This window comes from Callithrix jacchus, chromosome 4 (genome assembly GCF_049354715.1).
Source record: "Callithrix jacchus isolate 240 chromosome 4, calJac240_pri, whole genome shotgun sequence".
Lineage (NCBI taxonomy): Eukaryota > Metazoa > Chordata > Mammalia > Primates > Cebidae > Callithrix > Callithrix jacchus.
This window is the reverse complement of record NC_133505.1, coordinates 115,660,142-115,686,476: the sequence shown is the minus strand read 5'-3', so window position 1 is coordinate 115,686,476 and position 26,335 is coordinate 115,660,142. Positions and strand designations below refer to the sequence as shown.

General features: G+C 40.3%; 1 protein-coding gene across 8 annotated transcripts in view; it reads left to right on the top strand.

Moving 5' to 3' along the window:
- The window catches only part of AK9 (adenylate kinase 9), a 221,005-nt gene that overhangs the window by 160,153 nt on the left and 34,517 nt on the right, over positions 1-26,335 (top strand). For 7 of the 8 annotated variants that reach the window (XR_013534480.1, XM_035296488.3, XM_035296487.3 and 4 more), the window contains 5 exons: positions 292-504; positions 2,689-2,949; positions 6,899-7,023; positions 14,501-14,720; positions 18,918-18,980. Coding sequence is in view for 7 of the 8 variants with exons in the window: in XM_035296488.3 (XP_035152379.3) it covers positions 292-504; positions 2,689-2,949; positions 6,899-7,023; positions 14,501-14,720; positions 18,918-18,980 (882 nt within the window). In the remaining variant the exon portion in view is untranslated. Of the gene's footprint in view, positions 1-291; positions 505-2,688; positions 2,950-2,991; positions 5,378-6,898; positions 7,024-14,500; positions 14,721-18,917; positions 18,981-26,335 lie in introns of those variants that run through there. The other variant, XM_035296489.3, reaches the window with a different exon arrangement.

Here is a 26,335-nt window from a genome sequence, read left to right as displayed (position 1 = left end):
GTTGGTAGAGGACTGGGGGCACCTTCATTATCAGTGCTGCTTTATGAAAAATAAAAGAAAATAAAGAAACTTTATTTTCCTCATGAAAATAAAGAAACTTAGGATGTGCACTTAGAGTAATATATGAGAAATTGATCTTTAATTAATTAAAATAATACAAGGATTGGCCTTTTGTGGATTGTTTTCAAGTTGCTACAGATTAAATATTATTAAAGAAGCATTTTTTAAAAAATTCTCTGCATCAAAATACTTTTTAATTTAATGTTCTCTGAACTTTGAATACGTTCCTAGGGTGAAGATAAAATTAAGGAGACAAAGAGGCATTTGGGAGACACAAAACACTTTTGTCCAGTGGTCCTCAAGGAAAATTTCATCCTACAACCAGGAAACACAGAAGAAGCAGCTAAATATCGAGAAAAGATCTACTACTTCTCAAGTGCTGAGGCTAAAGAAAAGTTTTTGGAACATCCTGAGGAATATGTGGCTTATAAAGAACCATTGAAGGTGAAACAGTACTCCTATTCTAATGATTGCTCCCACAGGATTTTTTCAGGACTGATTACCAATCACCATCAATTTACTTAAGGGTGAAGTCCCCAATCTGATATTACAATATAAATAAAATATCCAAGTTCAAAGAACAACTTTTTGGAATATAACATAAAATAATTATCTATTTTGATTTCTGTAGCAATGACTTGTGTGAAACCAGCAATTAATATCTGCCTTCTTAGCTGAAGTAAAAACAAAACAAAACAAAAACACAAACAAACCCCACAGCTGGATTAATTCCTTACTATAGTGAGGCCAGCCATGCTAGTTAGTCTCTCAGAGCAGAGCAGTCTGATGATCTTCTACAGGATTTTGAAGAAGAGTGGAATTCGGGGATTGGTGAACTTTCAGAGGCATAAGTGGGTTGACATCATCTATAGAAGTAAGATTACTCTGGTGACAATGCTGTTGACTGGTTCACACTCAGAGAAATGTTATAACCACTCAACCAATTTTAAATTGGTTTAATTGATCAGGGAAAACTCACTTCAGGGACTACATTTTTGCAATCCCACCTACCAGTGTCAGTCTTCACTCGAAACTCAACCAATCAAGATAGGTGTTTATTTTTGCTTTTATTGCCTGTGTTTTTGAGGTCTTACCTGGAAAATCTTTGCCCAGACCAGTGTCCTGTAGCACTTCTCCAATGTTTTCTTCTAGGAGTTTTATAGTTTCAGGTCTTCCACTTAGGTCTTTAATCCATTTTGAGTTTATTTTTGTATATGGTGAAAGATGGGTATCTAGTTTCATTCTTATGCATATGGATATCCATTTTTCACAGCACCGTATATTAAAGTGACCATCCTTTCCTCCATGTATGTGTTTGGTGCTTTTGTAGAAAATGCCTTGGCTATAAGTATTTTAATTTTCTTGAATTATTTTACTACTATGCTACGCTACAATTCCCTGGGATGGGATTACTGGAGCAAGGTATATACATCACAATATATTACCTTGTAACTTTTGATAATATCAATGTCTTCTTAAAATGAACACATGGAACACAATCTAAACTCTTCTGTATAATTTGGGCCATTTTCATGAACCTCAATTTTTTATATAATGTATATGAGACTACTGAAATATATGGATGGTCGTGCCCTCACAAAGAAGCCCCAATCCACTGATGTTGGGGGTCATTTAAATACTGTGGTCATTTGTCCTTTTACTGTTGTTGTTGCTTTCAGCTGTAATTTCCACTTAGTCTGGTTTGCTGTTTGTGATCTATTACCTTGTTTTACACAAATCCAGTGGATAAGATCCTGAAATCTTGACAGTATTTCCATAGTTCTGCAGAGGGTAAAATGCACTGGGTTTTCCAGAAACATTTCCCTTCCCTACCAGAGGGTACCTTAATACCGTCTGAGCACCAGACAACCCTAGCTGCCATAGGTTTAACTGACGGATGAGTGAGGTGTTACTCCAGCTATTTTATCACTGAGGGGTTAAAAATGTAATTTAAGAGTATGATGTGAGGCTTCAGCTATATAATTTCATGTCATTCTGTTTTTCCCATTCCCCTTGCAAAAACTTCAGCCCCTTTGAGGCTTTTCCTACTCAGATGTATCAACAACCCCCATTCTTCCTTGCTGCTTTCACCTACCAATTTCATAGTATTTCCCCACAATCACAGAAGACGTAGCTGCTGCTTCATCCCAGTGCTCATCATTGTTCTTGACAGTTTCAGCATCCCATGGATAATCCATACAACTGTGAGTCCTATATGAAGATTACTGGCATAAATGGAGAAGGCTCTAAAGTTTTCTTATTAGTGAGCTTTCTGTTTGGTAGAGAGATTTTTTTTATTATCTAAGAAAGTACCTTTCCATTTTGTAGTAATTAAAATTTTGTCAAAAACAAAAATAATTAAACTCTATTTTATTAAATGCCTTTTGGCATATGATACCAAGATAATCTTATGTGGTTGTTGATGCTCCCTGAGGACCAATGCTGATGGAATTAATTATGTTAATTGAAATCCTAATGTTTAAACATCCTCAAGCTCATGATGTGATCATTTCTACACGGTCTTAAGGAGGGCAGTTAATAAGTCTTATGTGTTCTAAATTACTCAAAACTGCCTTTCCTTCACTCTCCCTTTATCCCACCCCTCACTGACCCACCCCACTGTGGCAGGCTCCTCCATTAAGAATATGCCTTTTTGGCCCCCATGGCTCTGGCAAAACTATGTGTGGAAGACAGTTGGCAGAAAAATTGAACATTTTTCACATTCAGTTTGAAGAAGTTCTTCAAGAAAAACTACTACTCAAAACTGAAAAGAAAGTGGGACCTGAATTTGAGGAAGATTCTGAGGATGAAGAAGCTGCCAAACAAGAACTCAAAGAGTTTGCAATTCAGGCCAATGTTAAACTTGAGGAAGAAAATACAAAGAAAAAGGTAGTAATCTCTTTTTTTGTTTTGTTGTTGTTGCTGTGACAGGGTCTCAATCTGTTACCAGACAGGAGGGCAGTGGCACAATCACAGCTCACCAAAGCCTCAACTTCTCCAGGCTCATGTGACCTCTTGCCTTGGTGTATTAGTCCATTTTCATGCTGCTGATAAAAATATACCCAACATCAGGTAATTTACAAAAGAAAGATGTTTAATGGACTTACAGTTAGTTCCACATGGCTGGGGAGGCCTCACAGTCATGGCAGAAGGCAAGGAGGAGCAAGTCACATCTTACATGGGTGGCTGCAAGCAAAGAGAGAGCTTGTGCAGGGAAACTCCCCCTTATAAAACCACCAGATTTCATGAGATTTATTTACTATCAAGAAAACAGCATTGGAAAGGCCTGCCCCCATGATTCAATTACCTCCCACTGGGTCCCTCCCACAACACGTTGGGAACTCAAGATGAGATTTGGGTGAGGTTACAGTCAAACTATATCATTTGGCCTCCCAAGAAGCAGGGGCTACAGGTGTGCACCACCATGCCTGGCTAATTTGGGTATTTTTTGTAGAGACTGGGGTCTTGCCATGTTGCCCAGGCTCATCTCAAATTCCTGGACTCAAACTATTCACCTACCTTGGCCTCCCAAAGTGCTGGGATTACAGTTATAAGCCCCCGGCCTGGTAGTATTAATCTCTGCAGACAGCTGTGCTTACTTGTGTCACTCTGGGAAGTAGTAGTATAAAACTCTATAAATATTCTTAGAAGAAGAAAAACCCCATTAAAGTCATTTAAAGAGTCACATTTGTCATATGCTAAATGCAATTCCTCCTGCTCTTCTAGAATATAAAGTATTGAATTTTATATGACTCCAATACAAATCAGAAAAACTTTCCTTGACAAGGCTGTTGTGTAGCATTTATTTGGAACTATGGTATTTGGTAATTTGACTTAGACAATAAAGTTTTCTATTATTGTGTTCTGATTTCTATGAAATAGCATAAATATCTGCCCCAGCTTTAGTGGAGATCTCAAAATATTAATTTCTAATGATGCCTCATCAGAAAGTTTGTACCACCTCTGTATTAGTCTGTTCTCTCATTGCTATAGACAAATATCTGAGATTGGGTAATTTTTAAAGAAAATAGGCTTAATTGGTTCATAATTCTTCAGGCTGTGCAGGAAGCATAGTGGCAACTGCTTGGCTTCTGGAGAGGCCTTAGAAAACTTACAATCATGGCGGAAGGTGAAGGGAGACCAGACACATCACATGGCCAGAGCAGGAAGAAGAAAGAGTGAGGCAGGAAGTGCCACACACTTTTAAACTACAGGATCTCATGAGCACTCACTCACTACAGTGAGGACAGTACCAAGTGGGAAATGATGCTACACCATTTATAAGAAACTGTCCCCATGATCCAATCACCTCTCACCAGGCCCCACCTCCAACATTGGGGCTTACAATTCCACATGAGATTTGGGTGGGGACGCCAATCCAAACCATATTAACCTCTCACATGGCTTCTATCTGGAGTTATGAAATGAAAATTATTCATTCTAACTCACATTTTAACCATTTCTGATATAGATGGGCCATTTGTTCTCAAATGGTCCAGGTGCCGTTATATGTAACACTCAAAGTTGAAGAAGGGTTGGATAATGAGTGACATATGGTGTTCTAGTACGTATTGAAGCACCTCTTCAGACATATTCTTTTTTCTTTTTCTTTTTCTTTATATTTTTGTGTTTGTTTGTTTTTGAGACAGGGTCTCCCTCTCTTGCCCAGGCCAGAGTGCAGTGGCACAATCTTGGCTCCTGCAACCTCAGCCTCCTAAGTAGCTGGGACTACAAGTGCACACCACCATGCCCAGGGAATTTTTGTATTTTTTGTAGAGACAGGATTTCATCATGTTGCCCAGGTTGGTCTCGAACTCCTAACCTCAAGTGATCCACCCACCTCAGCCTCCCAAAGTACTGGGATTACAGGCATGAGCCACCTGTGCCTGGCCTTCAGACATATTTTTTAAATGTTTTTCACCTATATTTAGTAGAGTTTGGGAGAAACTGATATCCTATTAACTTTAAAAATGTGTATCAGGTCAGGCACTGTGGCTCCCTAGCACTTAGGGAGGTGGAGGTAGAGCACTGAGGTGAGGAGTTTGAGAGCAGCCTGGCCAACGTGGTGAAACTCCATCTCTACTAAAAATACAAATATTAGCTGGACATGGTGGCACAAGTCTGTAATGCCAGCTACTCAGAAAGCTGAGGCTGGAGAATCACTTGAGTTCAGGAGGCAGGGTTGCAGTGAGCCAAGATCTCACCACTGTACTCCAGCCTGGGCAACAGAATGAGACTCCATCTCAAAAAAAAAAAAAAAAGTATAGCAATCCAGATTTTTTAATTTAACAAGTCTTTGATTTTAAAGTGCAACAAATACCTCCTGCTTTTCTACAGTTTTTTGTTTGGTTTTCTTTTACTGCTTTCCGAATTATTTAACTTCTCAGAAAGCAAGTAAGGGATTTTATTTTAGATAGTAAAATTATTTCTACTTCCTGGTAGGCAGCAGTTTATTGTACCCTCTCTATTCAGTTTTAGAATTTGGGAAACAAAAGTACTCAACAAAAATAGTTTCGTTTTTGTAAGAACAGTTGTTTTTTTACTATCCATTCAAGGGTGGTCTTACTTTAGAGAGAATTGACCTGAGTTAATTATCACAATGCTTTCTATTTGTTATTATGTTATAGTCCTCTAATAGTTTGTATTTCAGATGGCTGCCTGTTTGGCTTATCTCATAAACAAGATCCAGGTTGGAGAGATAGTACCGTATCATTATAATACAAATAACAAAAATCAGTTAAGCCTTATAGGTGTGTGTGTGATAAATTGAACAAGGTTTAGCAAAAAGTAATGAGATATGACCCCAAGGCCATGGGTGAATATCAATCATATTATTACTAATAATTCCCCTTAGCTACAGTAAATATTATTTACTATAGGTTGGTGCAAAAGTGGTAGCAGTTTTTGCCATTACTTTGAAGGCAAAGCTGCAATTACTTTTGCACCAACCTATATTTCTAACCACATTAAATAATTGGTTTAAATAAAATAGCTCAAATGTTTAAATGTTTATAAGCAACAGTATAAAACAATAACCTCAGAGAAAAAAACAGTTCTCATTCTAATAAACCATGTAATATAGTATTATGAATATAGATTTTGGGTTTTTTTAATTGATATTTGCACATATTTATGGGGTACATGTGATTTTTGTTACACATGTAGAATGTATAAGGATCGTGGCTCAAGCCTGTAACCCCAGCACTTTGGGAGGCTGAGGCGGGTGGATCACAAGGTCAAAAGATCGAGTCCATCCTGGTGAATATGGTGAAACCCCGTCTCTACTAAAAATACAAAAAATTAGCTGGGCATGGTGGCGTGTGCCTGTAATCCCAGCTACTCAGGAGACTGAGGCAGAAGAATTGCCTGAACCCAGGAGGCGGAGGTTGCGGTGAGCCGAGATCGCGCCATTGCACTCCAGCCTGGGTAACAAGAGCAAAACTCCATCTCAAAAAAAAAAGAATGTATAAGGATCGAGCCAGGGTATTTATGATATCCAGCACCTTGAGCATTTATCATTGCTATGTGTTGGAGCATTTCAAGTCCTCTCTTCTAGCTATTCTGAAATATACAAGACATCATTATTAACTAGAGTCTCCCTCTGAGCTCTTGAACATTAGAACTTATACCTTCTATCTAACTGTATGTTTGTACCCATTATCCTGCCTCTCTTCATCTCCTCTATCTCTACCACACACGCTTCCCAGCCTCTGGTAACTTTCATTCTACTCTCTGCCTCCACAAAATCCACTTCTTTAGCTTTCACATATGAGCGAGAAGATGCAATTGTTAGCATAGAGTTTTAAAATTTGGTTTGTTTTCTGATTTTTGTTTTTAGCTTCCAGAAGTACAACTTACAACAGAAGAAGAAATAATCAAATCAAGTCTAATGGAAAATGAGCCACTGCCTCCTGAAATTCTTGAAGTAATTCTTTCTGAATGGTGGCTTAAGGAACCAATACGGTATCTTAATTTATAGAGATTTGTACATTTATTTGCTTTTATTTGTTTTATTATTAAAAGTTAAAAATGTAGTTTAACATACATTTAAGAATTTTCTCCTTTATAGTCATATAAACTGGTGATTTTTCACTTGAGATACACATTAAAAACATCTGTAGAGTTTTTTTAAATACCGATGCCAGGACCTTACACCAAAATAATTGAATTCGAATCTCTCGAAGTGTGTGCCTGGGATATTTTTCAGTACCCCTAGGTTATTCTAAAGTACATTTATGGTTGAAAGCCCGTGTTCTAAATCATGTATGTGCTGGACTCATTTCACCTGTGGTCTTTTAACAATTATAGTTAAGACCAATTAATAGTTGTCCACAGTGTTATCCCTTTACTTTGAACAATCTTGACCCCAGACAGGACAAATTTAATGATCTCCAGGTCACCAGAGTTTAAAATTTACCTTAATTTTTTCACCAGAATCTCATGACTTGATATCCACCAGAAGAAAGTGAAATAATATTTACAATACTGATTATAGCACACACATATATGAAACTTACTAAGCGCCAGGAGCTGTTAAACTGTTTGTTATTGTTGTCGTTTGTTTGTTTTTTGAGACAGAGTCTTGCTCTGTCACCCAGGGCAATGGCGTGATCTCAGCTCACTGCAACCTTCACCTCCTGGGTTCAATTGATTCTCCTGCGTCAGCCTCCTGAGTAGCTGGGACTACAGGCACCTGCCACCACAACAGGCTAATTTTTGTGTTTTTAGTAGAGATGGGGTTTCCCAATGTTGGCCAGGCCAGTCTCAAACTCCTGACCTCAGTTAATCCACCTACCTCAGCCTCCCAAAGTACTGGGATTACAGACATGCGCCACTGTGCCCAGCCTGTATTTTATTGCTGTTAACTCATTTAATCCTTACAACAACCCTATGAAATAAAGAATTTTCATTGTGTTATTTTGGAGATAAGAAGACTGAATCATAGAGAATTTAAATAACTGGCTCTTTCCAATGTTTCTCTTAAATCTCTGGGCACTCTTGTTCACATAGTCCCTAGTCTAAATAAGTGAGTAGGATTATTAGTTACCAACTTCATTTTTAATTTCTTGTTCCCTAAATTAGATCAATAGTTGGAGGAAATTTAAGCAGTTACCTGCAGCTATATAGTCATGGGTTTCTCATTATTTAGCTCCTGACCTCACACTGTACATTAAAATATATGTAGATAGATAAATAAATAAAGATATGGATATGGAGATATGGAGATAGACATAGATATGAACTGAAAATTTTAAAGCAAAAAGTGAAATCATAAAAGTCTAAATAAAATAGCTAAATATTATGCACCATTAAAATTTATTATAATGAATAATTTGTAATAGCATGAGAAATGTTATTACATAAAGTTAAAAAGAAGATGTAAAACTATAATGTAATAGAGAAATGCACACATGAAGAACCAACTGGAAAGAAATAAAACAAATTTTTATAACCTCTGAGATATAGGATTATGGATAATTTTTGTCTTTTTCATGCTTTTCTCTATTTTTTTCAATTTTTTCTATAGTGTGATTTATTGCTTTTATAATCAGGGGCAAAAATAACATATTTTGAAAAGGTTATTGCATTAGTCCTGGAGAGATATAATAAGGGGCTTGAACTAAGGGGGAATGGCAGAAATTGAAATGTGATACAGGGGAGGACATGCCAGGACTTATCTATTAAACATAAGAAGCAAGAGGGACCAGGGGAGAGAGCTGAAGGTCTCTTAACAGGTAACAACTTAGTACTAATGGATCAGAAGGAAGAGCAGTTTGGAGGGGTAACAGTATGACTTTTGACAATATAACGTGTATAATTCCGGAAGGGCATTCAGATGGAGAAGCTCCACAGCTTTTTGATAATTCAGAATCAAAACTCAGAAGAGAGGTGGGGTGTAGAGTTAAGGATTTGGAAGTGATTCACAGAAAAGTGACAGCAAGAACAGTAGGAATGAAATTGTCCCTGCCAGAATAGATCAGACTAAAGGCACTTCTAAAGAAAAAAACACATGTATTATGGCCAATATATGGAAAGTTGGCCCCTTAATAAGAAAGGAAAATTCACATTTTTGAATTAACAACTTTGAAGGCTGAAATTCTCAAATGTTCATGAAAGTCCTATTTGTATTAAGAAGAAAATATGTATTTAAACATAAATATTTAAAACAAACCAAATTACAGATAAGCAAGAGAAACAAATTCTTATTCAAAGGGAGACCAATATTGAATCTCTCAATTAAACAAAGCCAAGTTCTCAAAGTTTGATTGTTTTATAAGTGCTCTCTAATTAAAATGTATTAACATTCCAGTTATTTTCCGGATCCTTAAAATCTCATCACACTTGGGCAACTTTGACAATCATGTTTGAATATAATCATCTTGCACATAGGAACCAGGATACATAAATTAACAATTGTCTTCAGTTACAAGGAGACCCAGGGAAGTGAGTATGAGTTGTCTCGTGAAAGGAAGCACTGTGAGAAGAAAAATTGCCAAAGGTGAGGGCTTCCACTACAAGTGGGATGGCCAGGTGTACTCTTCAAATATAGAGAATTGGGGGTTTTCAAGATGGCGCAGTAAGAACAACTCGGGATCGCAGCTCTCAGCAAATGCTCAGAGGGTGAGTCAAAGCCACATTTTCAGACAGATCTCTGTTGCCCACAAAACGGGGAAAGTCCCAGGTGTAGGAAAGACATGGGACACAAGCGCAGCTGGTTTGGCTGTTGCGGCTGCTTCAGCCAGCGCTGCAGTGCAGGCACTCCCCAACAATCCGCACAAAACACATGGACCTGGGTGCCCTGCTAAACTGGCAATCTGAGATTTGGGAGGGCAGATTAGCATATCCATCTGATTAAACGGGACTTGGACAGTGAGCCAGACCAGGAGATCCCTGGGAAGTGGCGTTTGAGCCAGCGCAGTGGCTAGCTGCACAGGAAATCACACATATCCCAGTGCTCTAATGGCAGGTGACTGAAACACCTGGGAGAGAGCCATCCGATCAACTTAAAAAAAAAAAAAAAGAAAGGCGCTCTGAGGCAGGAAGCCAGGCGAGCGGGCTCGGCGGGTTTCACCCCCACAGGGACAAACAAAACGGCAACTCAAAACGCTCCGGGTAGAGAGTTTCACTGCGAGCACAGCTGAACCCAGGACGGTGCAGCTCGGTGGGGGAGGGGCGTTCGCCATTACCGAGGATATCCCCCCCTACAGAGGTACACGCCCATTGCTGACGTAGCCTGCCATTGCTGAGGCAACATGCCATAACAGAGAGACTCTACTGCAGGGCGGAGATGGTGGCAGCAGGGCGGAGCCTGCCGCAGAGCCCGCGGCTGCAGGGCAGAGCCCACAGCAACAGGGCCCACACCACATCAGCAGGGCAGAGCCTCGGAAGGCAAATAGTGACTAGACTGCCTCCTAGCTGGGCAGGATAGTGCCACAGACACTCATAAAGAAAGCCCCAAACCCCCGAGACAGCATCTGAGGAAAAAAGGGGGTTCTAAGAGTTGTGCTGCAGCAGAATTAAACGCACCCGCCTAACAGCCCTGAATGAACAACGGAGCTCACAGTTCAGCACTTGAGCTCCTATAAAATACAGACAACCAACAGAATGGGAAAAAATTTTTGCAGTTTACCCATCTGACAAAGGGCTGATATCCAGAATTTACAAAGAACTCAAACAGATTTACAGGAAAAAAACAAACAAGCCCATTCAAAAATGGGCAAAGGATATGAACAGACACTTTACAAAAGAAGACATACATGAGGCCAACAATCATATGAAAAAATGCTCATCATCACTGGTCATTAGAGAGATGCAAATCAAAACCACATTGAGATACCATCTCACGCCAGTTAGAATGGCAATCGTTAAAAAATCTGGAGACAACAGATGCTGGAGAGGATGTGGAGAAAAAGGAACACTTTTACACTGTTGGTGGGAGTGTAAATTAGTTCAACCATTGTGGAAGACAGTGTGGCGATTCCTCAAGGCCTTAGAAATAGAAATTCTATTTGACCCAGCAATCCCATTACTGGGTATATATACAAAGGACTATAAATCATTCTACTATAAGGACACATGCACACGAATGTTCATTGCAGCACTGTTTACAATAGCAAAGACCTGGAACCAACCCAAATGCCCATCGATGATAGACTGGATTGGGAAAATGTGGCACATATACACCATGGAATATTATGCAACAATCAGAAATGATGAGTTCGTGTCATTTGTAGGGACATGGATGAATCTGGAGAACATCATTCTCAGCAAACTGACACAAGAACAGAAAATGAAATACCACATATTCTCACTCATAGGAGGGTGATGAAAAATGAGAACACATGGACACAGGGAGGGGAGTACTAAACACTGGGGTCTATTGGGGGGAAAAGGGGAGGGCCAGTGGGAGGGGGAGCTGGGGAGGGATAGCCTGGGGAAAAATAACAAATGTGGGTGAAGGGGAGAAAGGAAGCAAAACACACTGCCATGTGTGTACCTATGCAAATATCTTGCATGTTCTGCACATGTACCCCAAAACGTAAAATGCAATAAAAAATTTAAAAAAACAAATATAGAGAACCACACTCATTAGGCTGGGCACCCCTCCCAAACAGAGAACTGCTTTTCTCTTTTTCCTATGGTCTTCTCACAACTTTTAGTAAGCTTCCAGTTAATAGTAATTGTCTATGAACTGATTGACTACAATTTTATATTATAAATATATGTATAAAATAGTGTAATTTTAATCCAATTTGATATATTCTAAAAAGAAATGTCATGTATACAACTAGAAATATTAAAAGAAATAAAAGATAGCAGAGTGAATTTCTAAACTATTCACTGCATACAGAAAATTGAGCTTTATCGAGAGAACTAGAGGAGGCCACACTTTCAGAAAAATTCTGGTCGCTCACGGAGCAGAAGATCCCCAGTGGAGGAACCACACGGGTCGCCAGCGCGACTCTTGTGGCCGGTGCAGCGGTTTCACCGGCACCTCGGCACAGCAGCTCTCAGAGCAGAGTAAACAGGGCTGGCTCCCCTTCTGACCAAGGCTTGGAGGACCCACACGGGTCCCCAGCACGACTCCTGAGACCGATGCAGCGGCTGCGATGGCACCTCAGCGCAGCAGCTCTAGGCGCAGAGTAAACTAGACTGGTCCCCTTCTGACCGAGGTTTGGAGCCCAGGGAAGGCAGAGTCGCCCATTACGGACACAAGAAGGAAGCCAGACAGGAGAATCCTGGGCAGAAAAGCACCATCAGTCTTAATGCCGCTGTTCTGCCCTGGGAACTAACAACTTGGACGTCCAATCAAGAGACCTAATCTGAAAGTTGGTAATTTCAAAGACGACAGGAGGATAAATTTACAATGATGGGAAGAAACCAGCGTAAAAACACTGAGAATACTCAAAATTAGAACGCCTCTCCCTCTAAAGATGATCACAGTTCCACATCAACAATGGAACAAGGCTTGACAGAGAATGAGCGCATCCCAGTGACAGAATCACTCTTCAAGGAATGGATAATAAGAAACTTCTGTGAGTTAAAAGAACATGTTGTAGCCCAACATAAAGAAACTAGGAACTTTGAAAAAAGGTTTGACGAATTCCTATTGAGAATAGACAACTTAGAGAGGAATATAAGTGAATTAATGGAACTGAAGAATACAATACAGGAACTCCGAGAAGTATGCACAGGTTTAAACACTCGAATTGTTCAAGCAGAAGAAAGGATAACAGAGGTCAAAGTCCAACTTAATGAAATAAAACAAGAAGACAAGATTAGAGAAAAAAGGATAAAAAGGAATGAGCAAAGTCTCCAAGAAACGTGGGACTATGTGAAAAGACCAAATTTACATTTGATAGGTGTACCTGAATGCGATGGAGAGAATGAATCCAAGATGGAAAATACCCTTCAGGACATTATTCAGGAAAATTTTCCTGAACTAGCAAAGCAGGTCAATATTCAACCCCAGGTAATACAGAGAACACCACAAAGATATTCCTCAAGAAGAGCAACTCCAAGGCACATAATCGTTAGATTCACCAGGGTTGAAATGAAGGAGAAAATACTAAGGGCAGCCAGAGAGAAAGGTCAGGTTACCCACAAAGGCAAGCCTATCAGACTTACAGCACATGTCTCAGCAGAAACTTTACAAGCCAGAAGAGAGTGGGGGCCAATATTCAACATCCTCAAAGAACAGAACCTTCAGCCCAGAATTTCATATCCAGCCAAACTAAGCTTCACAACTGAAGGAAAAATAAAATCTTTTATGAACAAGCAAGTACTCAGAGATTTTATTACCACCAGGCCTGCTTTACAAGAGCTTCTGAAAGAGGCATTACACACAGAAAGAAACAACCAGTATTAGCCTTACTAAAAATTTACCAAAAAGTAAAGAGCACCAACATAAAGAAGAATTTTCATCAACGAATGGATCAAACAGCCAGTTAACATCAAAGGGCAGTAACCCTAAATTTAAATCGACTAAATCCCCCAATCAAAAGGCACAGCCAAAACCCAACGGCGTGTTACATCCAGACCTGTTTCACATGCAAGGATACACAAAGACTGAAAACAAAGGGATGGAGAAAGATTTACCAACCAAAGGGAGAGCAAAAATAAATAAATAAATAAAAAGCAGGAGTTGCAATTCTCGTAGCGGATAAAATAGATTTTAAAGCAGCAAAGATATAGTGGTAAAAGGATCAATACAACAACAAGAGCTAACGATCCTAACACCCAGATACATAGAGACTTAGATTCAATGAGACAGAAAATTAATAAGGATATCAAGGACTCGAACTCAGAGCCGGAACAAGTAAACTTAATAAATATTTATAGAGCTCTCCATTTCAAATACATAAAATATACATTCTTGTCAATACCACATCACACCTACTCATAGGTTTAAATGAAACATTGATTGGCCATTATTAATACCCATTTTTTTTTTCAGAATAAAGCAATATTTCCGTTCATCCTCCCTCTCTCTCTTCCTCTTTCTTTCTCTCCTTTACTAATTTTTTTTTCTTTCCTTCTCTCAAAAAAAGAAATCAACTTGTAAGCCTCTATATCCAGGTTGGCAATGTCTCTCTCATTGCTTGAATTCCTTCCTTCCCTTCCCTCCCTCTCTCCCTCGCCCCCTTCCTCTCTTCCTTCCTTCATCCCTTCCTTCCTCCCTCCCTTCCTCCTTTCCTCCCTTCCTGCCTTCCTCCCTTCCTCCTTCCCTCCCTAAAAAAAAAAAGCTGAGCTTTATCAATTACTTTTTTTTACTTCGTTATTTTTTCTTTTAAAATATTTAATTGACAAAGATTATGTATATTCATGGTGTGCATGAAGATTTAATTTACACTGTATAATGATCATTATAATCAAATTAATGAACACATCATTTATCATATTTTAATGAAATCGAGTAATTTATGAAAATTTCCATCAGTTCCACAGGTTTTATACTAGATGGTTTCCCACGATATCCAGAAGAGGCCCAGTTTTTGGGGGAGCGTGGATTTTTCCCAGATGCAGCTATTTTTATGCAAGTTGAGGATCAAGATATTTTTTATCGCCTTCTTCCTGCCCAAATTGAAAAGTGGAAACTAAAACAAAAGAAGAAATTAGGAAGGAAAAAACTGATCAAAGACATGAAGGCAAAAATCAGGGTATGTATCTAGCAAAAATGCATTGAATAAATCCATTCAGCATCTATTTAGTGATCTATTGTAAAGTGATCTTCACACAAAAAAAATTGTCTTCTAATTTTAATGCCACAGTAAGCATGAAACAATTTTCATCAAATATTAAGACTATAATGAGAGTTAAATATTAAAACCGTAATAAGAGTTAAGAGTCAATATTTGAGGCTTTTGTGGTGATCAGTGTCTTAATGCTTCTCTCTTTATGGCAAATAAGATAGTGGTAATGCCAAGCCTTCCCTTTTCCAGACATGGGAGCAAAGTGAAGAGGTAACAAACAGAGATTTGAAACACAAACAAGTAAAATTTCAGAGGTCTTTTTCACTGCCCCTGGAGTGATGACACCATCCATCAAGGCCATGTGAGCCTGTAGTGAAAATCAGATCCACATTAGCTTAGAACATTGTTCCTAAACCTACATTCTGAAGAGTACTCCATAAATGTTCAGAAGTGTCACGGGGAACCAGCAATTCCACTCCTGGGAATCTGTTCAGCAAAAATGAAATAAAGTGTGCATAAAAAGTTATATGTGAATGTTCATAACAGCCTTATTCATAATAACCAGAAAGTAGAAACAACCCAAATCATCAACTGATGAACAGAAAAACAAAATGTGGTATATGCTTAGAATTGAAAACTACTCAGCATTAAGAAGGAATGGCTTAGTGATACACCTGTAACATGGATAAAAATCATAACTATTATGCTGAGTGACAGAAGCCAGGCAAAACAGGAGTGCACCCTGTTTTTTATATGACATGAACTGAGAATTCCATTTATATGACATGAACTGAGAAGGCAAACCTGCAGGTCTAGACTTGGGTAGAAAGAATGGGCTTTTGAGTCTGGAGCTAGGATGGTCCAGAGGAGAGGTGAGAGCAGTGTTAAATGTTTTAAGGGCTTTTATACCGAAGAGATGTTGGAGTTACTCCACATGGCCATAAGGTAAAGAACTACCAATGGTAGGAGGAAGATATGGGGAAAGTATATTTCATTCTCAGTAAGACACTTCATAAAGAACCAGGACTGAAGGCAGGGAGCTTCTTGCCAATAAATAAGCATAAACTAGACGGACATTTGGCAGAGGAGAATGGAAAAATGTGTCAGAGAGCTCATTTATTAAATCCAATTCTGAGATACTAAGACTTAAATTTTGTAATACATTCTCACAACTCAACACTCATTCAATTACAGACTGCCAAAGTGTTAAAGCCAAGCAGTTCTTCTTTCATTGCTCAGACAGTTTTCAAATTCCTTTCATTTTGGGATTAGCCAGAGGAAATCCCTTTAAAGTCATTGCCATCCATTCCTCTCCCCCACCGCACTAAGGTTGCACGTCCCAGGCCATCACTGGTCTGCACAATATCAAGACAGGCAGAGTTCTTAGCCATCCAAGAACTATGGAAGTAAGGAGGGAGACGTGGGAATATACCCAGCTCCACACTGTTCTTGATGACATTCTTCCCTTTTTTGCTGCCTAATTTTTCTGATAAGGTAGGCCAAACTGTCTGCCATGCAAGACAAAAGCACATTTGTATGTTGCTTCACTGTGGGGCCTGGCATATCTAGGCCAATGCTAACAACAGAAATCTCTGTGATGACAGAAATGTCCTAGATCTGCGCTGTTATATACAGGAACCACTAGCCACAGCGGCTGTTGAGCACTTAAAATGTGATTAGTGTGGCTGAGAAATAAAATGTTTAATTTTATTTAGTTTTAATATAAATAGCCACACACAGCTAGTAGCTATTGTACTGGACATAACAGCTGTAGGGCAGTGAAGCCACATCCTAGACATCACATGCTTTAAGACTTTTAGAATCCTAGAACAGGAAAGCTGCAGGTTTCAAGAGCTAGTTCATAACCTCAGGTATTTGGTTTCCTCTCCTCACCCACTAACTCTAGCTCAATTCAAATCTTTCTCTGCTGACACCAGCACTCCTGCTGTGACCTAATTTTTCTCCCTGACTTCATCTCTTCACCTCCCAGACCATCTTCCCGACTACCTCCATGTGAATTTTCCTAAAACTCCATTTTGATCAAGCCACCCCATTAAGGTCTGAATTCCCAGTCTTATTTCAAATTCTCTTTTTTTCTCAGTTGAAATAATACAAACCCTTCTCTGCAGCAGCCACCATAATGTATGCTTTGGCAAAACCATATCTGGTAGCTTTTCTTTTTCCTTTTTGAGACGGAGTCTCACTCTGTTGCCAAGCTAGAGTGCAGTGGCGTGATCTTGGCTCACTGCAATCTCCGCTTCCTGGATTCAAGCAATTCTCCTGCCCCAGCCTCCCAAGTAGCTGGTACTACAGATGTATGCCTCACCACACCCAGCTAATTTTTGTATTTTTAGTAGAGATGGGGTTTTACCATTCTGACCAAGTCAAGAGATCAAGACCATATCTGGTAGTTTCTAAAAGCATCCTCACACTAATTATGTGATATTATGTGAGTTAAACTCTGAATTTCTGTTAACTCACCTCTAGAGTGGGGTAATGCCTTGCACAGATATGTTAGGAGCAGAAAATGAAAGAATATATGTTATAGTGCTCGGGATAGTACTGCCATCTGGTGACATATTTGCAATAATTAGTTAAACTTCACTGAATACTTGAGTAAAAGGAGTAGAGGAAAAGTAGACTCAGAATGTGTGTGTGTGCTATTGTGTATAGTTTGCAATTTTGTGATGTATACAGTTGTTCTTTATGCATTATGAAAACACAAAGGATACTATATTTTCACAACTCCATATTTAATGAACCTATGGTAAAAATATGTTTTTTAAAAAAAGGAAATAATGGAAGGTTTTGTAAATTCTTGCCATGTCAAGAACTATAGAATCTTTCTGGGCCTCATAAACCAAGTGAATTGTATTCAGTTCAGTTTTGTAATTCTATCTTCAAATACTTCTTGGATGCCTACAAGTCATAAGTTCTTAAGAATGTGTACTCAATAGCAACCAGATGAAAGCACTCAGTTTGGCTTGTCTGGACCAGACCCCTGGAGCATGTCTTCAGGTACCACTCTATGCTCCTGGTAAGGGAGTCCAGTTTACAGAGTCCTGAGCCAGTTAAGTCCCCACACACAAAGAGAGCAGACTAGTTTTCATGAAAACCTTGGAGACCTATCAAAGGATCCATTGTGTTAGATGTAAAGGACTCTGGGAAGGTTGGAGGACTCTATATATCAAGTGCGTGACTGTCTCCCAAGCACATACACTTTCCCTATGTTGTCATATGTATTTTTAGGTTTGTTAAGCCAGGGGTTCCCAATCCCTGGGTCATAGATGGATATTGGTCCGTGGCCTGTGAGGAACCAGGCCACACAGCAAGAGGTGAATAGTGAGTGGGCGAGCAAGCAAAACTTCATTTGTATTTATAGCCACTCTGCATCACTCGCATTACCACCTGAGCTCCTCCTCCAGCCAGATCAGCAGCACCTTAGATTCTCATAGGAGCACGAACTGTATTGTTAACTGTGCATGCAAGGGATCTAGGTTGCACAGTCATGAGAATCTAATGCCTGATGATCTGTCACTGTCACCCATCACCCCCAGATGAGACCATGTAGTTGCAGGAAAACAAGCTCAGGGCTCCCACTGATTCTACATTATGGTGAGTTATATAATTATTTCTTTGGATATTCTAATGGAATAATAATAGAAATAAAGTGCACAATAAATGTCATGCATTTGAATCATCCCAAAACAATCCCCACCTTCGATCCATGGAAAAATTGTCTTCCATGAAACAGGGCCCTCATGCCAAATTGGTTGGGGATTGCTGTGTTAGGCTATTTAATAGTATGATAAGAGCTTACCAAACATTTTCAATGAATTGCCCCAAGTATTTCCCTATTTCCTGCCACCAAAACAGACCAAACAAATGAGCAATGAATTTTGAAAAGGAGCTCTACACTTTGTGGAAAGAGTAACTGACCCCAAGTGCTATTTATCCCTCCAGAAGAAAATAGCTAATCAAGAGGTTCAGGGGTACAAGGATGCAAGCCAAGCAACATGATTACCACTATCACATCCTTTCCTGCAAAGTTTACTGTATTTCTGCCTAAACATTATTCCCACTTTGGATAAAAATATATTAATACAGAGAAAAATCACTTTTATCATTCTACATTATAATTTTTAATGTCTCTTTCCTTAACAGGCTGACATGATTGCTAAAAGAAGGGCTGAACTTATATTAGAGAGAGATAAAAGAAGGAGAGAGGTAAGTAATTTTTTGTTGTTGTTGTTCAAAACAGTGTCTCACTCTGTTGCCCATGGTAGTGTGCAGTGGCACATTCATAGCTCACTGCAATCTTGAACTCCTGGGCTCAAGGGATCCTCCCACCTCAGCCTCTTAAAGCTCTAGGATTACAGGCATGAGCCATCGCACCCAGCCTTTTCCTTCTGGTATAAGACACCCTTGTAACAGCTTTTCGAGGCTGACTCTCTTATAACCTGATTTCTATCTGTATAAAAATGTCCAGATATTTGTCCAGATATTCTATCTGTATAAAAATGTCCACATACTGTTGCAACTGAGCAAGTTAGAAGGAAAGTGTCGCTCTTCATTTGAGTTCCAAATTAAGAGTCCTTTATTTGCCAGTGACCAAGAGTCAGCTAACGCTCAAAATCTCTCTGCCCCAAGGAAGGGGCTTGATTCTCCTTTATACCTTGATTTGGGAAGGGGAGGGGAGCCTAACTGAAGTGGAATTTTACAGAAGCAGAACAAGCAAGTTAGATAAGGAAGCTGGTAACCAGGGGGCAGGAGGTTCCCAGGATTGTTCGTTGCTAAGGGTATTTCCATACAATTATCAAGGGGGTTGCAGGAGGAACCTTCCATACAATCAATCACCAAGGAGGGTGTTCACAATAGCAGGTAGACTTGCCAAGGAGGATAAGGTTACAGTGGTTACAGGTACTGTGCACAGTGTGAACCACTCTTTGCTTTTTTTTTTTTTGAGATGGAGTTACCCAGGCCGGAGTGCAATGGCGCAATCTCGGCTCACCAAAACCTCTGCCTACTGGGTTCAGGCAATTCTCCTGCCTCAGCCTCCTGAGTAGCTGGGATTACAGGCACGCACCATCATGCCCAGCTAATTTTTTGTATTTTTAGTAGAGACAGGGTTTCACCATGTTGACCAGGATGGTCTCGATCTGTGGACCTCGTGATCCACCCGCCTCAGCCTCCCAAAGTGCTGGGATTACAGACGTGAGCCACTGTGCCCAGCCCAGTGTGAACCACTCTTAACTGAATACAGCATGACCCAATAATGCATCTGAGGGGCCTGAGGTAGGAAGGGAGAAGCTAAGATGGAGCTTATCAGTCTCACAGCTAAGATGGAGTCAGTCAGGCTGTTGTATCGGACCGAGCACAGAAAGTCAACACCAAGACAAAAGTATGCCAAATTGCAGGGTTTATTGCTGGCAACCACGGAGGACTCACGTTTCTCCAACCCATGGCAGAGAAAGAAGAGTGACAAGACCTTTTTATACCCGCAAAACCACCTTGGGAATGGGGGTGAAGAGTGGAGATGGGAATGAAAGTCTGTAAATCACCTCCTGGGCAGCAAGGAGGGTGAGGGGGCTCCGGACATTCCAAGGACCAGGGGACTGCTTGACACTTAAGAGATTTACAGAAGTTAAGATAACCATTTGCTTACACATCATCTGAGTAGGGGTTACTTGGAGCCAGAATGGAATATCCGGGGTGCTTACTCTGGTCAGTACCGGTAAACAGAGGCCAGCAATTCTGGCAGTTACAGATAAGAGAAGGTATGCAGCTTTACCTCTGTTTGCATTTTGCAAAGTAAACTTAGCAGTTTACAGAGGCCATGGCTAGCAGTCATTGTGAGGAGAATGGAAACAGTTTTGTCTCTTTATAAAATGGCATTATACAGGTTCTAACTCTAGGCCAGCTATATCACAAGGCTAGCACAAATTAGGTTATTACACTACAAGTGCAACCTGGTGTGAATATGTTGGACTTCATGCAGAAGACTGCTGATATTATACAATGCAACTATGCACAAAGCATTGCAGAGGAGGGGCCGAAGTAGTTGCTGCTTTGTCAAAACAAAATATTTACAACCAAAAGTACATTTTAAAACCACTGGACCAAGAAAATTATGGTACCATCTAAGAATAAGAACCCTCCTCTTTATTATTTGCCTTGATTTTCATTCGTTTATGCAAAGCTTTTAGCTTGCAGTGAATGGTGAGAATGAAGTACTCAGATAATTCCCTCAGACAATTCCAGCTGAGCGAGCCTGGGGGTAGCTCTTCTGAGAGAGTCCACCCCAGAATCCATCCACCATGTATTTATTGAAAGGGCTTATATTAACTACAAACATTCACTAGTTGGCGATTTGAGGTCAGTTACTGGGGCACCAGTGACCTTGTACAACCCTCAAACTGCATTCTTGGGAGGCTGTTTTCGGCGATATCACACCACGCACTCTACTCCCTGTCCTGTTTTCAGGGTCAAGGAGTTTCATTCTCATGCACAAATAACATACACCTTGGGCCTCAGTATTTTTCCATGCCCTGAACTCAAATGCCTTGCACATAAGCTTGAATATGTTGCCTTGCACCCCCCACACACACCTCCCCCTTTTTTAATTCTTAGAGCATGCTGGTCATCCAATGCAAGGTAAGCTTCTATTGTTCTTCCCGGGTCATAGATGGGTTGGGTGGGTGCACAGAGCCATCTGCAGATGCCTAGCAAACAGATACAAAAAAGAATAAATATAGCGGCCATCACCCAAATATGTATCTTTAACCTAAACAACCAAGTGTTGGGGTTTAACCATTGAAAGCCTTCTGGTAATTGCTGAAGGGTACTTGTTTGTAATTGCAGCAACCATTCTTCAAGTTATTTGTTTAATTCACACTCGAGTGAAAATTTGAGAAGACAAATGGTCGTGATAAGCCCCTTGGAGATGCGCTTTCACTCTCTCATGAGCATATTGGGAGCTAGTATATGGCAGGAGTGTGATACAGATAGAAGTATATTGCCAATCACAATGTAAATTTTGATGAGTTAGCCTGCTGGTGATCCCACAGCCATTCAACAGCGGCTTCAAGAGCCTCCAGGCAAAACAGAACAGTTTTATCAATATTTACCTGTTCTTGAAATTCATGGGTTACATTATATACCATGTGGTTCACTACCAAGACTGCCTGAATAGATTCTGCAGGAAAACAGCTGCAGTAGCTGCAGTTGCTTATATAATAGCTGAGATTAAAAAGGCAATTAAAGTGGCCAGAACTCTTTTTCCCAAGTATGAGGTAGTGCTTGTCTAAATAGCTGCAGGGTGGAATCTCCTTCCAAGCTCCAGGTTAAATTTACAGACAGCCACAATTCTGCATACTGTATTAAGAGCATAATATGGGTTATATTTACTGTGTAACGTTTCAATGAGACAAGTATGTAGCATACCAACTACCAGGAGAGATATTAGTACTACAAAAGGATTGATTCTGCTCTATGTTAGGAACACCTTGCCCAAACAGAATTATATAGGGTTGTGTAGTACAAATAAGGACTGTATCAGTAACATTATTGTGCAAAAAGAGGGTATCGTTGCCACCACCAATAATGTACTCACCATATGAAAGAACTTATTCAAAAAAGAGAAAGGAAGACATAATCTCCAAATTTGGGTATGAGCAGGGCTTAAAGCTTGTTTCCCTTTTAGTTGTAATATTGGTCCTTTAAAGCCCATACTCGGACCAGGTGATAGAACTATTGGAGGGACATTCAAATCCAATAGTCTGATTTGCAAATATAAGATAACCATGGGCACCCCAATCAAGTAAGGTGCCATTATCAAACAGAGGCGCTTCGTGTGGTACAGGTTTTCTGTATGGAGACCACTAGTTGGCCTCAAACTTGTATCGCCAGTTCCTACTCAGACAGCATATAGGAAGATTGGGCACTTGTGTAGCTTCATTAGAGACCTCAGTAACATTAGTAGTAACAACAGAAATAAAGGTCAAATTTGCAAGCTTAGCATCCCTTTTGGGCTGATAGTAAAGATACTCCTGAGGAATGAGAGTAACACACTTACCATGTGCTATTGTGGAAAACAAAGAGGGGAATTATTAGACAATAAAGTCAAGGAGTCATTACGTTTAATTTATCTCACATTTTTAGTTAAAGAGTAAGACGGGGCATCCATCAACCTCCTGTCCAAGAAATATCATTAGATGACAAAGGCAGGTCAGCATCTTACCATGTAATAACATTAAAAACCAGGGGATTTAGAACATGACTCCAGTGAACATGTTCTTGAGCTGATCCCACTTGGCATAGAACAAGAATTACCAGCCACCCTAACATCCTTATCTGTCTTACTTTCTCAGAAGTTTCCCCAATTACTGCCAGATACATAAGAATCCAATTCTCTGCAGTTGCAGGGGCTCCCATGAACACCTGTTGATCCAATCTCTTTAGCTGTCACCAGGTAATGTCAGGTGACTTCCGAGTCATCACCATTATGTCAGTTGATTCTCCAATGGCAAGTCCTGTTCTCTAGGAGAGAGCCCCATATTCCCCCTTTTTTACTTATTAAGATATACTTTAAGAGTTTAATGAGCTCATTTAACAATGGCCTAACTGGTTGAGTAATAGGGGATGCCAGTCTTGTGTTGTATGTGTTAAAGTTGCAATGCATATGTAAATTGAGCACTAAGATAGTAAGGTCTATTATCAGTTTTTGTAGTTTGTGGAAGGCCTAAAGTTATAATAGATTCAAACAAATGAGTAATTGCATCTTTAGTTTTTTTCTCTGGTCCAGGGGGGTAGCATGTACAAGCCTGTGTAAGTATTCACGGTAACGTGGAGAAATTTAAAAAGTTGAAAGGGTGGATACTGAATAACGTTAGTTTGCCGGATAGCATTAGGCACTAGACTTCGTGGGTTGGCACCAAGCCCTAAGGAAAAAGCAGAGAGAGAATGCTATTGGTAATCAGGACAAGTTTAATAATCATGTCAGCTTGAGCAAGTGTGAAATAAAACTGTTGTTCATGACATTCTAATGAAAAAAAAGCATGATCAGCTTGAGCTCACAAAAATGCAGAAGAATCTGCAAACCACATTTGTGGTTGTACCAGAGCATCAGCTCGAGCGTTCCATTCTGATAAGGGACCAGGTGGCCCAGAATGAGAGCAAATATGTTTGATGTAAAGAGGGTGATGACGGGCACAGAGAAGCTATTGCACTGCAAGAAGCAAAGCTAGTAGAGATTCATTAGTAATGCCCTTCACATGTGCAAGATCTAAATGAGTAATACTATATACCACATAAGCACAATCACTAACTATATTTATGTGTTAGTGAAGAAAAGTTTGTAAGGCCAATATCAAGGCATCTAACTCCTCCTGTTGCATAGTTTTAAAAGGCTACTGGATTTTGTGTTGCCAATTTTGCATGGCATCTTGCCACACTATAGCTGTCTTTTCAGTTTTTTCTGAACCATCTGTAAAGGCAGTGGTGGTGTGAAGTAAAGGCTTAGAGACATCAATAGATGTAAATTGAACAGGCACAGTTTGTAAAAAGTTTAGAAGCTTAGAGGCTGGTAAATGGAAGCTGATATTATCAATAAAGTCAGCCATTGCTACTTGCCAATCAAGTTCACAAGCTACGAGAGCATGAAATTGTTCCTTGCTTAATGGTAGGAAAAGAGTAGCAGGGTTATATCTTGACAATTGGACACAAAGTCAATGCCCCTTTATGAGAAGAGAAGCTATTAAATCTGTGGTCTTTTGTATATGTTTAGAGGGGTTGTGAGACAGGTAACTAGCACATAGATTACAGAAATGGCAAAAGAAAAAGGCTACCTGTTAAACTAAGGCATGGAAGGGATGGATATTTTAAGTGATTTTTACCAAAATATTGGCCCTTGAAAGTTATTAGAATGTGACTGCAAGTGGCCAGGATAATAAACCTGCATTGAGTTTGCTTAAGTGTGTAAAGAAAAAAATCCAAAAACTTTTTTAAATGGCCTTAGGTGCTAGCCGTTTTCCTGTATTAGCCTTTAGCTGGAATGTCTTAGAAGTGAGCTTGGGAAAGTAGGGCTATAGCTGATTTCTTCCCATCTGCTCCAGGCTCCTTAGGTAGCCTCTCTTTTTAATAGGCTGCCACCTGTTGCTACTCTTGCCCTGAGAGGAAGGAAGGAAGACTACAAGTGGCAGCGAGAGGCCAGAAAATAACCAGGTGGTAAAGTATGTGTATAAGTGCAGAGGCAGGAGGCAAGAAGGTAACAGGCTGGGAGAAAATCATCACCTTATCTTCCAGGCCACCTACACCTGGAGCCAACCTTTATAGGTAAGGCACTGAAAATATACTGGACTTTTTATTATTTTTACCACCCCCAAAAAGAGAGGCTCAGGGGAGGAGCAGACATGCAGCACAGGGTCTGCTTTGAAGCCTCCCAGCCACAATGTTTTTAAACATTTTATTAAAAAGTGAAACAAACACTCCTTACTGCTGCATCTATGTTCTGAAGATGACAGCAGCTGACAGAGCTCATCCACCTCAGCCTAGTTAGCATTTAACATATGGTTTGGGAGAGGGCTGCTTATTAGCGGGATTCTCCCCCATGAGGCCAGGGAAGACAAGGAATTGCTTATTAGCTGAGACATGCAAGGGGTGGCAGGGAAGGGCAGAAGTAGGAAAAGCAGCAACACAGCAAGCAGCAGTCCACTTTCTGGGCACAGTTACTAAGACATGTGACCATGGTGAGGAGAATTCTCAGGACCGGGCTGAAGCTGCCTGCAGCCACCCGAAGACTAGGTCTGTGCCTCTTGGCCTCCCCTCCATCATCACAAACCCAGAAAGGGGCAACTTGTCTAGACTGCCAGTGACTAAATGGGCACTTCATGGCATCTTGACAACTCTCCTGTCCCAGGTCTCAGTGGGCAGCAAGAAAGTCAAAGCTTTCTGGGATAAAACCCGGGAGACAGCATGCAACTTCCTGTTATACTTCAGGGAAACAGAAAAAAGACAAGGCCATAAAGGCTGATGCTGTAAGTAGGAAGTGAGAACTTGCATATTAAGAAGACAATCATAATCAGATACTTTCCTTCCCTCCTGGAGGCACCCCTCTGGTAGAGAAGTTTGTCGAGGGGACGCGGCCACCCAACCATATAGATGTTTGCTGACCAGGGGTCTTATCCAAAAACCACCCATTGGGCAGTCTCCAATCTCCTTAAGGGGGCTGGGAGGTGCTGTTGGCTGAATGGTGCCAACAGATGCAGGTCCCTTTAAGCCTGTAAACCCAGCACTTTGGGAGGCCAAGGCGGGTGGATCACGAGGTCAAGAGATCGAGACCATCCTGGTCAACATGGTGAAACCCCGTCTCTCCTAAAAAATACCAAAAAAAAAAATTAGTTGGGCATGGTGGCGCGTGCCTGTAATCCCAGCTACTCAGGAGGCTGAGGCAGGAGAATTGCCTGAACCCAGGAGGCGGAGGTTTCGGTGAGCCTCGATCGCGCCATTGCACTCCAGCCTGGATAACAAGAGCGATATTTCGTCTCAAAAAAAAAGGGGGGGGGTGGGTAGAGAAAAGGAGGGCA